Here is a 14,565-nt window from a genome sequence, read left to right on the forward strand (position 1 = left end):
AGATGAGGACGGAAAGGATACAAGGAAAAATATTAGAAAAACAGAATCCAAGACAGTAGTTCATCATCATCATCATCAACAACTTTGGCCAAAGCGGAGCAAAGTGGGTCTGCTTTATTTGCTTTACGTGAGTTCAGAAAAGTGAGTCAACTGAAATGAGGTAAACAGCTTCAAACAGCAGGACAGAAATATTCAAGTTACAGAACTTTGTCTTTAAGTGGCAGCAAACGGCTTTGACAGGAGCTCTTGAAGGAAAAAAAGGTAAGACATTGATAAGAGCAGAGCTGGATTATTACACTATGGCCCAAGGACAAACATGAAGTGTGGGCCCTTCCTGACCTTGAGTACTATGTCGTAGGCAACGGGACTTGGTTGAGTTTCTTGAAGACGTTTCACCTCTCATCTAAGAGGCTTCTAAGGTTCAACCAGTCGAACGGCAGTCTTCCCAAAATCTTCCCAGTTCTGAACTGAAGAAGCCTCTTGGATGAGAGGTGAAACATCTTCAAGAAACACAATCAAGTCCCGTTGCCTATGACATAGCACTTAAAATTACCATGACCTGGATGACTGAGAATCTTCACCAACATGCCCCTCCTGACCCTTAGTGTTCATCATTAATTCGTTTGTGGCAACTTGACTGGGCACAATTTTATTTAGCAAAATACAGCAGGTAATGACAATATATACTAAAACAATACGGGCCAATACTACGTTAAAAATAGATTTTAAGTTACAGGTGTTGCTTTAATTGCCTTTAAAGAGTGCTCTAATTTAGCATTGCACTTCTACAACATTGTTAAACTCAAAAATGCTGATCAAAATTGATGCCAGAAAACCAGAGATATCGTCTCCTCCCTGTCAAAACCTGGTGTCTACACTTCGCATAATTATTGTAATTATTGTAAATTATTACAAACAAATTGCCACACAGTGAACTTGATGATTTTGGGGCTGCTGAGGGTTTGGGGACCCAGGGCAGTAGCCCATTTTGCCAGGTTAACAATCCAGCTTTGGAAAAGAGCAGTGTTTAAAAGAAGAGAGGACAGAGGCTTAGCAGAGGAGCCTAAATGCCTCCAGACGATGCAGGAACAGTAAAAACAGTAAATCAGCTGAAGAGCATGATCAAGTGAGTAAAAAGGCCAAGGAGAAAAATAAATAAAGTGGCCAAAGAATAGGATATACTACTGATTTATTACTGGGAAAGAGATGCTGAGAACAGATGAAGGTCTCTGCAGCCAAAAGAGGATGGAACAACCAAAAATACCACTGCAAGCAAAAAGGAGCCTGTGCAACCAAATGTCAGAGACAGAAGAGGTACATAGCGGATGTTGTCCAGAAAGTTAGGGGATCTGTGTTAGGACATATGACATAAGCAGAGCTCAGGCCCTTCTGTTCTGCATTTTCAACGTCCATTTTGGGAAATTAATCTTATCTGATGTTTAGTCTTCTTTATTTTCGAAAGCACAGGTTGTTTTAGCCTTCAAATACCTTAAGTTATATTTCAAAGTCAAGTTTACGTTTCTTTTACTTGTGATGAGCAAATCTTTAGTACTCTTTGATTTTTTATGTGTCCCTTAAGTGCTGTTCCCTGTTTATGGACCTCCCAGGCTTCTGTACTGTTGTTGCCTTGTTGGGCAGAGGCTCTCACATGTGAAATGTTGAGAAACTGAGGCAACAAAAAATATATTCTGACTATGGTGGGGACCAGAAAGCATCACCAGCTAAATTTGGGAGACTCTGTCAGTGTCTCTGCAAACAGGAGACAAGTGGAAGATGAAAAGAAGTAAAGTGATGAAAGGTGCTGTGGAGAAGCAACAGACACTCTCAGAGGAGTATGACAGGTGGTGGCAGAGGTTCCCAGTGGCCTGGAAAAGAACCGGGTGATGTTGGCAGAAGGAAGGCAAGGCTGAGCGGTCAAACAGTGTTTGTGTTTCTTTTTCTTTCTTTTTTTTTTTTTACTTAGTCTTGGACTTGAACTTTTTCCCGAAGGCTCTCTCCAGCTCAGGGACGGAAAGAGTGAGGGTGAAGGAGCCGTCCGACTCTGACCTGACGACCCGAGCTTAAAGATGACGGGGGAGGAAAACATGATGACAAGATTATGACACATACACTTGGTGGTTAGTGACACAATACAAGCACACTACAGGACCATGTACCGCCAAATGTAATCATTATTCCTCACCTCACCTTGATCCCGTTCTAACCTTTGGCAGAAGTGAAGACAGTCTCTTCACACTTATCCCTACTGGCTCTCAGGTTACGTTCAAGAGCACTTCAGTACAAACTTAACAAGCACTAAGACTCACTAAGAGGAGTTTACTCAACTGTATGGTACATAGACAGCAACTAAAATAACCGCATGTTCATGAACCATTTCTTCTACCACTTTCATTTAGTTCCCTCATGCACAGACTCTTTTCTTAGCAATGATGTCATAACTTAAGCAGCCTCTGTTTTGATTGGCTGAGGCTTTCTGGCCGTACTATGAGTTACCGGCCGATGATATCACTCTGATTCTTCTCTTAGAGTCTGATTAAAGTAGAACCCGAGGAGATATAGTGAAGATAAAGTGTCAGCACTGACGCACTGAACAACCGACACTGCCAAACACAATACTACTGAAACACTGTGTATAACTTACGTAACCGACCAAATCACTGAGAGGTGAATCATATAGTAATATAATACAATATGTGCTCGAAATGTTATCAGTTTCAATGCGGTTCATTAACTTCTGTCATGTTCCCAATTCAGTCTCTCAGAGCGGGGATAAATTGATTGTGTGTGTGTGTAACCCACCCAGGTCGTTGTTGTTCATCATGGCGTTGGAGCCTCGGAGGCGAGGGCCCTGCTGGGTGAAATGATATCCAAACTTCAACAGCGTGTTGTTTTTCTCCAGCATGCTGGCTATCTCCATCTCCACCTTGTTGCCTAGTGGCTGGCTCTGGAGTTTGAAAAGAGGGAGAGATGGAGGAGGAGGAGAGGTGTATGGAGATGAATTACAAGTGGGTAACAGAAGATTTGTGGTAGCGAGATGGAAACGTTTGGGGGAAAGACAATAAGATGAGTACACAAAATGACTGACATCCTCTCTGCAAACTGTGCCACTGTGCATTAGGTGGTGATCTCCATGGCAACACAGGATGAAGTGGCAGGGGGTGACATGCTTTTTCAGTTTCAGTTTTATATCATTTCAATCAGTCAATCAGTCAATGGAGCCAAACGGCAAAGGAAGCAGGATCATTCAACAAGTTGAGTTAATGAGTGAGCGCTGAGTCACAGATGCAGTGTGACACATGACAATGTAATCAGGGAGCATTAGACTGAAGTGGCAAAGATGGTCTGTGTATAGTACCTGACACACATACCCACACACACACTCACATTTATATGCATGGTAAGTGTGTATGACTCTGCTTGTATTCAGTGCAAGTGGGTTGTGCGTGTGCACTTGTGTGCATGTGTAGTTGTTGGTACCTGATTGTCTATCTTGAGCTCCTGTAGTGTGGTGTTAAACTGCAATGACTCTATGAGGCCCAGGATTCCAGTCCCTGTAATGAAGTTGGACTCAACGTTCAGGCTCTTCAGCGACGTGTTCACCTTCAACATCTCTGCTAAAGCCTGAGGAAACACACACAGCACACACTGTATCGTAATTCACTCACTGCTGTGCAGCCATGTGCTCTTTATTCTAGCGACTGGTTGCCAAAATGAGGTACACATCAAAATGAAATGCTACAGCCAAATTAATTCAAACAAAATGACAAATGACAAGAGCCACTAATGTCTCATATCAAACATCAGATTAAGATTTTACACAAGTTTGGAGTGCGACACTTTTTTCCTACTTTGAAACAATAGATTGACACTATAAAAAAAAGGCAAAGGAAGAGAAATGGAGCAATAAATCAGGTAAAACAAATTCTGTGCAGCATTTCATGTTAAGCGTTAACAGCTGTGACTTACAAATGCTACAGGGTCGTTGCTCCTGGTTCCTACAATACTAAACCTCTCCACCACAGTGTTCTTCATCAGCGCCTCAGCGTACGCCCTCAGAGTCTTGATGGGGATGTTCTGGGCACAAACAACATTACAGTTTAACCCATGTTTCCTACGTTATTTATTCTCATTAAATAGATTTTGAGGCATTAATAGATGTTCTTCACACAAAATCCCAAATTTGTCATGATACAGAAAAATTTAGCTTTGCCAAAAATGTGTTAGACAAAATAAATTTTGTGTTGTGTTCCAAAGAAAATTTTACTGAATTAACCCTTTGAAACCTGAAGAAATTGGCTTGATTTCTTTTGAAAATGTGAAAAGAAGGCAATGAGCAACAAAAGAAAAACTGAGGCAAAAATATTAGCACGAAATTAGTAGTGAGAGAAAATTAAAACAAGAAAATTAGAGGGAAAAAAAAAAGAAAAAAGATTGAAAACAGACAAACCAGGAAATGACCTGGAAAGAGTGCTTAAAAATTATAATAATTCTGTAACATAATTTTGAAATGTAATATTATTAATAATATTAATATAGTTTTCCCTGAATTTTATTTTTTTTATGTAGTTTTTTTTTTTTTAAATAATTTCCTAAATCTATTAATTTTTTTGCAATTTGTGGGACATTTCTTACCAAGTTGCTCGTTGCCTTTTCCCCCATGTTTTTGAAAGAAATGGCACCAATGAGCTCAGGGTTCAATTAAGGGTTAAATTGATTTCATTTCACATATTTGCGATTTATATTTTTAATTTAAATAGGAGTTTATTTTTTAAATCTACCTTTTTAAATTTCATCTGCAAAATTTAAATGTGAAAACTAAATTTTGTGCGCCAAGGTTAGTTTGTGTCTGCTTTCATAAAAAAACAAACCCATCAAATATCATATGTATTTTTTTGTATGACAAAGTTTAGTTTTCTTTAGTGTAAGTACTGAAAAAATACTATTAGGGACATATGACTTTAATAGAGAACAGGCATTTCATATAAGAGTTTCAACATCATTGAGTTTCCATCTACATCCAAAATAAATAAAAATCGCTGTTGTTTTTGACACACACACACACACACACACACACACACACACACACACACACACACACACATATACACATACACACTCACCTTGATGTTGTTGAGGTTGACCTCCACCAGGTCAGGGTCGTTCCTCTTCACTCTCAACAGGGTGTCCTCTACGTCAGTGGAGTTGGGCTCTTCATCTGGGACTGGTTTATACTGGGTGCACTGGATCACACCTACAACACAGTCACAGTACACACTCTCATGTACAGCAGGAGGCTAATTACACTAGTCTTACCAGTAGAACAACACTTATTATTTAAACATGTTTGTAGCTCTTTCCCCACACGTCTTCATTAAGACTTTAAGACTGCCAGTATTTAAATCTGCCTCAGCAAACACTGTGAGCAGTTTTATCTGGACAGCTGACAGCTTGGGACGCTGTTCACACATCATCTGCCTCCAGTCTGTGCCAAACTAAGCATAGCATTCTGCACTGTTCATGAAAGTACATCATTTTCCCACAAGCAGAGATCATGTTAAATATTACTCTTGATTATGGGGCTCTCTGCTGGTTCAGAAGGGAAACTGTTCAGTTTACAGACGAGCACGTCACCCTTCAGCTGACAAGAAAGCATTTTTACATTTATAGTGTACCAGAGCACAAAAAGAGAACAAACCACTCCATGTTTTTGCATATTTTAACCCATTCGCTACAAGTCATGTGCTGTATATTTAACATACAGTATGTGCTGACCATTTACCATAGCATGCAGTTTTGTTTTTTAATCCCACTTTCAAAGGAGTCAGTTTCCAATCATTTTTACATGTCATGAAATTCAACTTTTGAAGAAGTAAAAAAACACACAGGCAATTAATCTTTATGACTTTTACTGAGACAGCAGCAGATGTGATGTTGAGTAACTCAAACAAGTTTCTAATCCCTTAATATTTTGTGCAGCAGTGAAACGACGATAAAACACAACAGTTTACTTTAGAAAATACTTGGCAGTGACCTGCAGTAAATGTATTGTTGAGGCCTGCTGGAGCAATACATGTGTGTTTTATTTCATGTGTCAGTAAATAAAGTTGTTTCAGTAAGTTATAAAATCAGCTTGGTCCGACATTTTGGTCAGTATATGTTTCTTCTGTAAAACTATACTAAATTCAATTTACTAGGTGATCCTCAAGTCAAAAGCTGGCGATCCAAGTTTGCTTTCAGTAGAGGTCTTCAAGTGAAACAATGCTCACACAAAACATAAAAAAAGACTTGTTGTTCCATCACATCACATTTTATGTTCTTGTACTAGCACTAAAAAACAAAGGAACTGACAATCTCAAGAGGCGAATCAGACGTTTACAGCTGGCTCTCCCTTTGAAAGCTGGTCATATTTGGCAGTGACACGCTCGGCCTCTGTCTCTGTTTAGAGCTGGAGGAGAATCTATAGGATGGGCCGCCATTCAAGATAAACAATGGCTCATTAACATGTGTGTGTCTCTGTGTGTGTGTGTGTGTGTGTGTGTGTGTGTGTGTGTGAAGTAATATCTGAATACCACGGTTTACACTGTGTAGTGTAAGATGAAAGGTAAACAGATGAATCATCAGTAATTCCTGGAGGAGCTATAGGACAATGTACGAGACGAGTGTCTATATACACTTTTAATCCTTTAGTTTTAAGCTGTGTAACTATATTTGTGCATGCATGGAGTGCAAAAAAGAAAAAAAAAATCCAGAGTTGATCATCTTTGGTAAAATAAAGCAACATTCTGCCAACGTGAGATCATTCCACTTGATTCCAATCCAAGTCAACTCACTTCAACATTTTTCTTGAATGAGGGGATTTTTTTCCGTCAGACTAGTTCAGTGATCTGCTTTATTTTAGGATACTTTTTCTTGGATATCCCTGCACCAAATGTATCTGCGATTGAACCGAGTGAAGACAGCTCACGCAACTGGCAGATTTCAACAAACAAAATACTCAGTTACATAAGTTTCAGTCCGTGTGTGTGTGTGTGTGTGTGTGTGTGTGTGTGTGTGTTTTACATACTGTTGAGGCCTTGCTTGTTGACTATAGTGCTGCTGGCCAGGGCTTCATAGTACTGCTGGTTACTCATCAGGGTGTGCATACCCAGGATGGCTGGAAGACAGCAAGAATGAGGATGGAAAGAACAAAAGGAATAAACAAAAGGTCAGAAGAAGAAACAGAGAGACAGAGAGCGGAATGCTGATGAAGACTATAAATTTAATGATCGACCACCATGCTAATACAGAGTGCACATCAGCACTTGCAGCATCCCGAGCAAGTCAAACCTGACAGTCACCGTCTCAGCGATCAAGCAGCTCCATACTGTAAGGTTTCATTGGTAATATGGTTCCTGCAGCCCACAGCTGAGGTCTAAGCTCTGCTGACTGCCTACACATAAACATGCTACTCCACCATCTGCATGTTCAAGGATGGTATTAGCCTGGGAAGAATTCCAACTTAAGGAATCCTACTTGTGTCCTGGCAGCTGTGAATCTGAAATATGATTTTTGATTAAGCAGGCATACTACATTAAAGAAAAAACAATTTTGAGAGAGAACAGAACAGTTTACAAAGACATAAACAGCTGGAAACACAAGCCAACAAGCTGCTCTCTGGAGAAGTGGAGCAGCTTACCTTCAGCCACTCCAGGGACTTCTTGTGCTCCTAAATATTCCTGCAGCAGTATTGTTTGGCAATAAATTTTGGTCATGCAAATGCAGGTAGTAGAGACTCCGGGAGTGGGTGGCGCTAAATGTATTTAAATATTGTAATAAAGCCCTCTCACAGAGAGATTTAATAGAGCATTTATAGTTAGGATCTTCCAACTTACCACAAGTGAGCTAAAAATGATAGCTTGCTACTTCTAATTAACTTTTTGGAACAAAATATTTGTCAGTATTTGTTCTTAGACTTTCACAGCAGATTTCAAAGGTTAATGAGATGTCTGTGCCTTTAAAATGAATTTTTTCAGTCATCTTCACAATGAACATGTTAAAGCTTTGTACATGCAGCAAAATATTTGCCACAGTACTGACGCTGACATTTGCCATACATTACACAGACTCGATGAAAGCCCCTGTGTAATGCATGTACAGTAGAGAGATCTAAGGGCCTGTGTCACTGAGTCAAGCTGCATGGTTTTTGCTACACGTCTGCTTAACACAAGCCGACAACATGAACATGACAAGAGGACCAGAATCGTTCCATGCAAACACCGTGTGCAGTCTACAGATACCCTGGATGGTGTTCAACTAGCGAACAGAGATATCCAGCAGGGGTGGAGGAGATGGAAGGTATGATGGAGGGATGAAGGGGAAGGGTGGAAGGAAGATGAAAGGAGCGCTAGAGGAAATGGAGAAGAACTGGGTTAAGGAAGAAGTAAATGAATGAGGGAAAGTTTAGGCCACTAGTTAGTGAGAGAAGATGAGGATGAAGAATAATCAGACACTTGCACTTTAGCGTGTTCCACCGATCAAATCAAGTTAGTGAATGTCATTCATTCAAATGCTATTTTGGATGTATGTAGGTGTGTGCTAGCCTGTCTTTTGTTTTGTTAGTTTTTAAAGTTTAAAATACATTTGAAATACATGTACTGTTAGATGGTGATCTCTCGTGGCTGTAATAATTATGATGAGGGCAAAGGAGGAAGTCAGGTGAGGCAGTATTACCATTGAGAACGTATGTGTTGGGAGGTTAATGGGTCAAACAAATAGTGGACTTTCACTCAGGAGAGTGGATTTTGTGTCCTCGGTGAAACCAAAAGCCAAAGTTAACTTAATTCAAGTTCAGTTTTAACTCACGTACCATGATATCTTTTCCTAAACCTAGCACATGATTCTTTCGAAATTGAAAGTAAAACCTGACAAAATTGCAACCAATTCATAACGTTGAATACGCAAACAACCATTCAATGGGCTGATAACTGCCTATGAACCTAGTATTAGGAGTGGCAGGCCCCTTCTAATCATCTATGAGGCTGAAAAAAAGCACAGATAACGGCCATTTAATGAGCTGATAACATCCAAATCAGGTGTAAAACAATAATGCAAAATTCTGGATAAAGTTCAGATGAAATTCTCACAATTTTTCTCCTTAAATTCTCCTACTGAAGGTACCAAACTGCCTTCTATATGAGGACTCTTTACTGTAAAACTGTAGTAAAAGTAGCGTCCTCTGAAAGTCGAAAATACAACTGTTTTTAAAGCCTTTTTGTATATTTGGTGAAAAATAAAAGGAAAAGGAAATCAAAGCCTTTATGCATAAACACGTACATGTGAATGTGAGGAGATGTGAGTGACTTTGGTTGTGTTACCTGCGATATCACAGAGTTCAGCATCAGTAGCACTAGCCAGGGCTTCTTCTAGCTCCGGCTCCAGGGTCACATTCTCCATGATGGGGTCCACCCTCTTTTTAGGCACAAAGGCTTTCCCTACAACAGGAGTGGACTATTTTAATACAAAACACAAACATACATTACTTGTGATGTATTTCCTGGAGACAATTTGTGCTCCCGTGGAATTAGCAAATAAAAGGTCCCCCTCCACACTCACACAGGTGTTTTCACTTTTGCTAATTAACACCTCTGCTCAGGTTACTAGTAATCACATGAAGACACCTGAGTGTACGTTGTCCTGCCTGTACAGGTACATTTAATGTTAATTAAGTCTAAACAGTCCTGAGAAGCAGTCTAAATCAGAAAAATAAGTGAAAACACCTGTGTGCGAGGAAAACAGAAAAAAAAATTAAAAAATGGCCGCTGGACATATGCTTTATTCTGATCTCTCATTTGATTTTATATCTCATTTGATTTTAGTTTAGTCTGTATAAAATTATTAGTGCCATTGACACAATGATACCTGATAAAGATGGACGATGCCTCTCCACTTACTTGCACTCTACAAAAATGAAGCCAAAATTTCTCAGATAAAGTCGCTGCCATCTTTGTGCTAGCTCAATGGTGCTGTCAATCATGACCACAGTCCCTCATTTTGTAACGTCAAATTACTAGTTATGACCAAACGTAACAGAAAAATGAACACTTGAGCACACATCAGCATGATAAGAACTACCTGTAATGACAGAAACCATGTTTGGGAAAAATTAATTTGATGTGTAATCCAAGTTTGTAGTTTGGCTTGTGTCCCGTCCACTAACATGGAGGGGAGCGGGGTTATGACCTATACTGCAGCCAGCCACCAGGGAGCGAACAAGATGCTTTGGCTTCACTTTTTGGGAGCTGTCATAGAGTTCATCTCCTAAAATGGTTGTTCTGCATTGAATAATAAATAAAATTTAAAAAAATAACTCCGAGAAGGGGCAGAGGGTGCATCTACTCTTTCTACTCTGTCAATAAAATTCTGGATGTGGCCTTGTATCCCACCCACCACACTGCTTGCAGTAGGTTTTGCTTTAGCTTTCCACTCTCTGCAGTGCTGGCACAGCACTGAGAGGAAGTGTAGAGATAGGTCTGGCTATGGGAGTCATTGGCTACGGTTACATGATGGCTTCTCATTCGGAATGAAATAAATCTGAATGAAATCATTCGGAATTTTCCAGGTAGTTTACATGGGAAATATTCATTCCGAATGAGGGTTTACATGGGAGATCAGTTTAATCACCTTTATTCAGGTCTGCGCAAGGTTTGGGGCAGGGAAGGTTTCTGATTGGATAGGGGGCGGGGCGGATGTTACGTGTTTACGTTTACCGGAAGAAAACACTGTANTTTCATTCGGAATGACAAACGGAATAAACCACCCCCTTTAATCGGATTTAATTTTCAATCGGAATGACCGTTTACATGACCACTTTTAATCAGAATGGCGTTTCATTCCGATTAAAAGTGGAATTAAACTGTGCATGTAAACATACTGAGTGACTGGTAATAGAGAAGCACGCATCAGGATGGCTAGTGTTAGCATTTGAGGAAACACTAGAGAGATTCAGCTTTAACGTTTGAGCCTCAGTCAGACCCAGACTCAGACAAGGAGCCTGCTCTGCTAAGTGTAGTTAGCTTTTTTTATTTATGTTGTTGGCTTGTAACTGACAGTGGCTGACATAGGGTTGTGACACATACAGTAATATCAGCTATAATGTTACAGTGATTTCACATTGTTATTACATAACTATATATCAGAAGTCTGATCAAAGTTTGCAGAAAGATCTATTTTAGAGGATATAAAAATAGGGGCAACACATTTTTGAGCATAGCTGGAGGAGATTTGAATATAAGCATGTTTTGTAATGTTTGCCATGTAAAAATATACAAAATTTCCAAATGGATTCTGGTATTGTGACAATGTTGAAGACAATTAGCCATGATGAAATAGAGTATATATAGTAGTTTGTGTTTCAAATTCAAATGTCAAACTAAGGTGAAGTATCAGACAGAGGTCTCTGTCCAACTCTTACATAACAGCTGAGCCGTCTGGAGCAAGTCTCCCTTCATCGGGTCACACCTGACCGCAGGCTGTCGACACTGTAAAGACCCAGAACTTTGTGTCGTTACTGACAGGTCTGCTATGTCTGTGTCTGTGTGGTCAGCTCCTCAAGTTTCAGACAGACACTTTTTGACCCCTACATACACACAGTGGCAAGATGTTACCCAGAGCTTTTTAAAAAAGTCACTGGTGTCCTTTCTTGATCACATCTATACCACTCCGTCTTTCCACATTGATTAACACACTGTTAAAGGTTGTGACAAGTAAAAATCAACCAGCTTTAGAGCAACCTGTAGTGAGCTTTGTCTCAGTGTGAATGGAGGGTGAGCAAAAATGGAGTGGTATAAAGAAAACATGAAGCGAAGTGATGACAGACAGCTTTGAACAGGGTGTGGAAATGGCTGTCGCTCCACTCCCCACTCACGCCCTGTTTCACAGCAGACCGGCTGTTTCACAAGAAGAACTAGGAGCCATTAAGCCTCCCTTAATGGTACCTTGACTGGAGCTGTTGAGGGATTGTTACTCATTCACTTTCCCCACCTGCAGTTTTACAGTCGGTCTGTGAGATTAAACTGTAACGTGCTGTCTTTAATTTTCACAAGTGCACTAATGCAACAACACCAGCAAAGAGGATCATGACGAAAGTGACAGCAGGGAGACCTTCTAGAGTTTCACATAGAGATGTCTGGTATCTCTCGCCATCCATCACACACCTCTGTGTCCACACTAAACTGGTGCTGGCATGCTAACAGGCCTCACAAGGCCTGGTGAGGGAGGTCGTGTGGAACCAATCACCTCTCAGTGAATCAAAAGGGCTTTTTAGGGTTCCCTGAGACAACTTTTAAAGGGGGCCTAATGTGCTTATTCTCAGATTCATAATTGTAATTTGGGTCTCGACTAGAACATGTTTAATGGTCAAAAACATTTTATTTGTCCATTACTGTCTGCTTGAATACACCTGTATTCACCTTCTGTCTGAAATGCTCTGTTTTTGTACTTGTCTCTTTAAGCCCCCCTCCCAAAAAAGGCCACTCTGCTCTGACTAGGCGGTGTAGCTGGATCTGCCATATCTCCTAGCCTGCGGAATGACTGTAACGGAGTATAGCAGCACTTTCTATCATGAGAAATCACCAATAAACGCTTCTAAACTAAAATCTTCACAATCAGACATGTTCAGGCAGAAAAGTGATCAGAAATTGGGGAGATATGAACAACATTTGCAACCAAGGTTACAGGTTTCCCCGATGTTAGCATGTAGCTACATGTAGCAGTGTGGGCTACATAATGTAAACACTTGCAGTAACGTGCCTGGAGCAGATGACCATATAAAGAAATCCATCAGAAGCTGACATCAGCTTTTCTCAAAAGTAGAAAAAAGCTAAAATATTTGTGTACAGAGTATTCAGTATGGTCTGAAGCCTGAGTTTTTGCTCACATGGATTACTTTTACATACATTTACGTCGTTATTTCAAATTTTGGCCATGTTTAATATGCACACAAGACATTTCAACATTGTATCTATGACAGAAAATAAGAAAAAGCATAACAGGCCCCCTTTAAGGTTTGTGGTTTAGTTTAAGTCATGAGTAATTTGGGAGTTAATGTGAATCTTGTATATCCATGGTGACCTTACCTCACATACTTGGATAGCTCTGTTTTCTTTAATATTCAGGGAAACCAAACAGTATTGACATCCTATGTTCTGAGAAAACAAGCTCATACCTCTCTTCTCCCCTGTGAAGGGCACCAAGTCCTCTTTGTCAGGATGCTCTTTGGCCTGTTTCTCCAGATGGGCCAGCAGGTTATCTCTCTGAAATTGTCCCGTCGGAGCTTTCTTGGTCTGGTCCTTCTGCCGCATCCCAGCTGGCAACAATGCATTCTAGACAAGGATGAGAAGTGACATCATTTAAAGGACTGGCGCTGGGTATCAGAATTATGAGTATGTCTCATTTCTTCCTTTCTGTCGGGTTAAGTCCTGTAATACCTTGAAACATCGGAACAGTGCAGTACAAATGACTCCAGAGTATCTTCCTTGCTGCGATAATACTACTTATTAAAACACTAATCTCCATTATATATCTTTCAGGCACCAGTGGCACCATTGATTGCACTCTTCTTGAGCAGCACTCCAGTCAGGGGTGAGGCACAAATCCTTTATACATGATTTGTGGTAATTGATGTGACACAGAAAATCTTTAACCCGAGGTAAATCTTTTGACAAATTTAAGATTATTTTTAGCAGGGAGGGAACATAAATACAACAAAAGTAATACAGTATTAAATCAAAGTGTGACAGACATAGAGGAGGTGGTACAGTATCTTTGCACTGGACCAAGACATTTCCCAGAGCTCTGCTGCTCACCACGTTATTTTCAACCTACAGCAACATTCAAAACAAGCTCTTACAAGTGCTACTTATAGCTTCGTATCTTATCAGTCCTCTCAGCACTCAGAGGCCTCTCTCTCTTCATGACTCCATGTCTCTCTCACTCTCTTTCCTTCTCACCATTATTCCTCCACCAGCAAACAAAAATATGCTGAACAATTTACACTGTCTGGTTTGAGATATACTCTTTTGAGGTACAAGAATATTCTCTCTTCTTCTTGGTGTCTCTCATTCAGTTTTTCCAGCAGTGGTCCATAAGTGTTCACGTGACATACAGTAGTATTTATAGTGAAGCCGGGAGTATATCACACCGTCACTGCCAGGCTTTATATGTCACACATTGTATCAGCTATAGATAACAGGCACACTCTCAGTCCCAGTATGTTATTTTTATCAGCATGAGACTCTTTGTCTTCCTCTCCCATCCTCACCATACTGTACGTTTGGCTACTTTCAAACAGGAAACATTGACATATTATCATCTATATGGCAAACTTACTGTAGCAAACAGTTGCTTCAGCAGATACAGAGCAACATTAGCATTTACTTGGAGTCATGTTTTCTGGCCACCTGATGAACGTTAGCCCAATATTCATTCTCCTTTTGGCTCTGTTTTTGTTCTCCACCAATTTTTGAGAAAAATACCTGCCGGTTGCATAAAGCACCTTAAGTTAAGATTTTCCTTTAAATATGAATTAAG

The 14,565-nt window shown here is 40.1% G+C and overlaps 1 protein-coding gene across 4 annotated transcripts in view; it reads right to left on the reverse strand.

Moving 5' to 3' along the window:
* The window catches only part of tmod1 (tropomodulin 1), a 28,003-nt gene that overhangs the window by 2,340 nt on the left and 11,098 nt on the right, over positions 1 to 14,565 (reverse strand). For 3 of the 4 annotated variants that reach the window (XM_050045161.1, XM_050045160.1, XM_050045159.1), the window contains 8 exons: positions 13,202 to 13,358; positions 9,354 to 9,470; positions 7,064 to 7,153; positions 5,121 to 5,251; positions 3,967 to 4,074; positions 3,478 to 3,621; positions 2,800 to 2,944; positions 1,960 to 2,059 (listed from right to left, as the gene is read on the reverse strand). In XM_050045161.1, coding sequence (XP_049901118.1) covers positions 1,960 to 2,059; positions 2,800 to 2,944; positions 3,478 to 3,621; positions 3,967 to 4,074; positions 5,121 to 5,251; positions 7,064 to 7,153; positions 9,354 to 9,470; positions 13,202 to 13,358 — 992 coding nt within the window. The remainder of the gene's footprint in view (positions 1 to 1,959; positions 2,060 to 2,799; positions 2,945 to 3,477; positions 3,622 to 3,966; positions 4,075 to 5,120; positions 5,252 to 7,063; positions 7,154 to 9,353; positions 9,471 to 13,201; positions 13,359 to 14,565) is intronic. The other variant, XM_050045162.1, reaches the window with a different exon arrangement.

The sequence above is a fragment of the Epinephelus moara genome, chromosome 5 (assembly GCF_006386435.1).
Source record: "Epinephelus moara isolate mb chromosome 5, YSFRI_EMoa_1.0, whole genome shotgun sequence".
NCBI classification, from domain to species: domain Eukaryota; kingdom Metazoa; phylum Chordata; class Actinopteri; order Perciformes; family Serranidae; genus Epinephelus; species Epinephelus moara.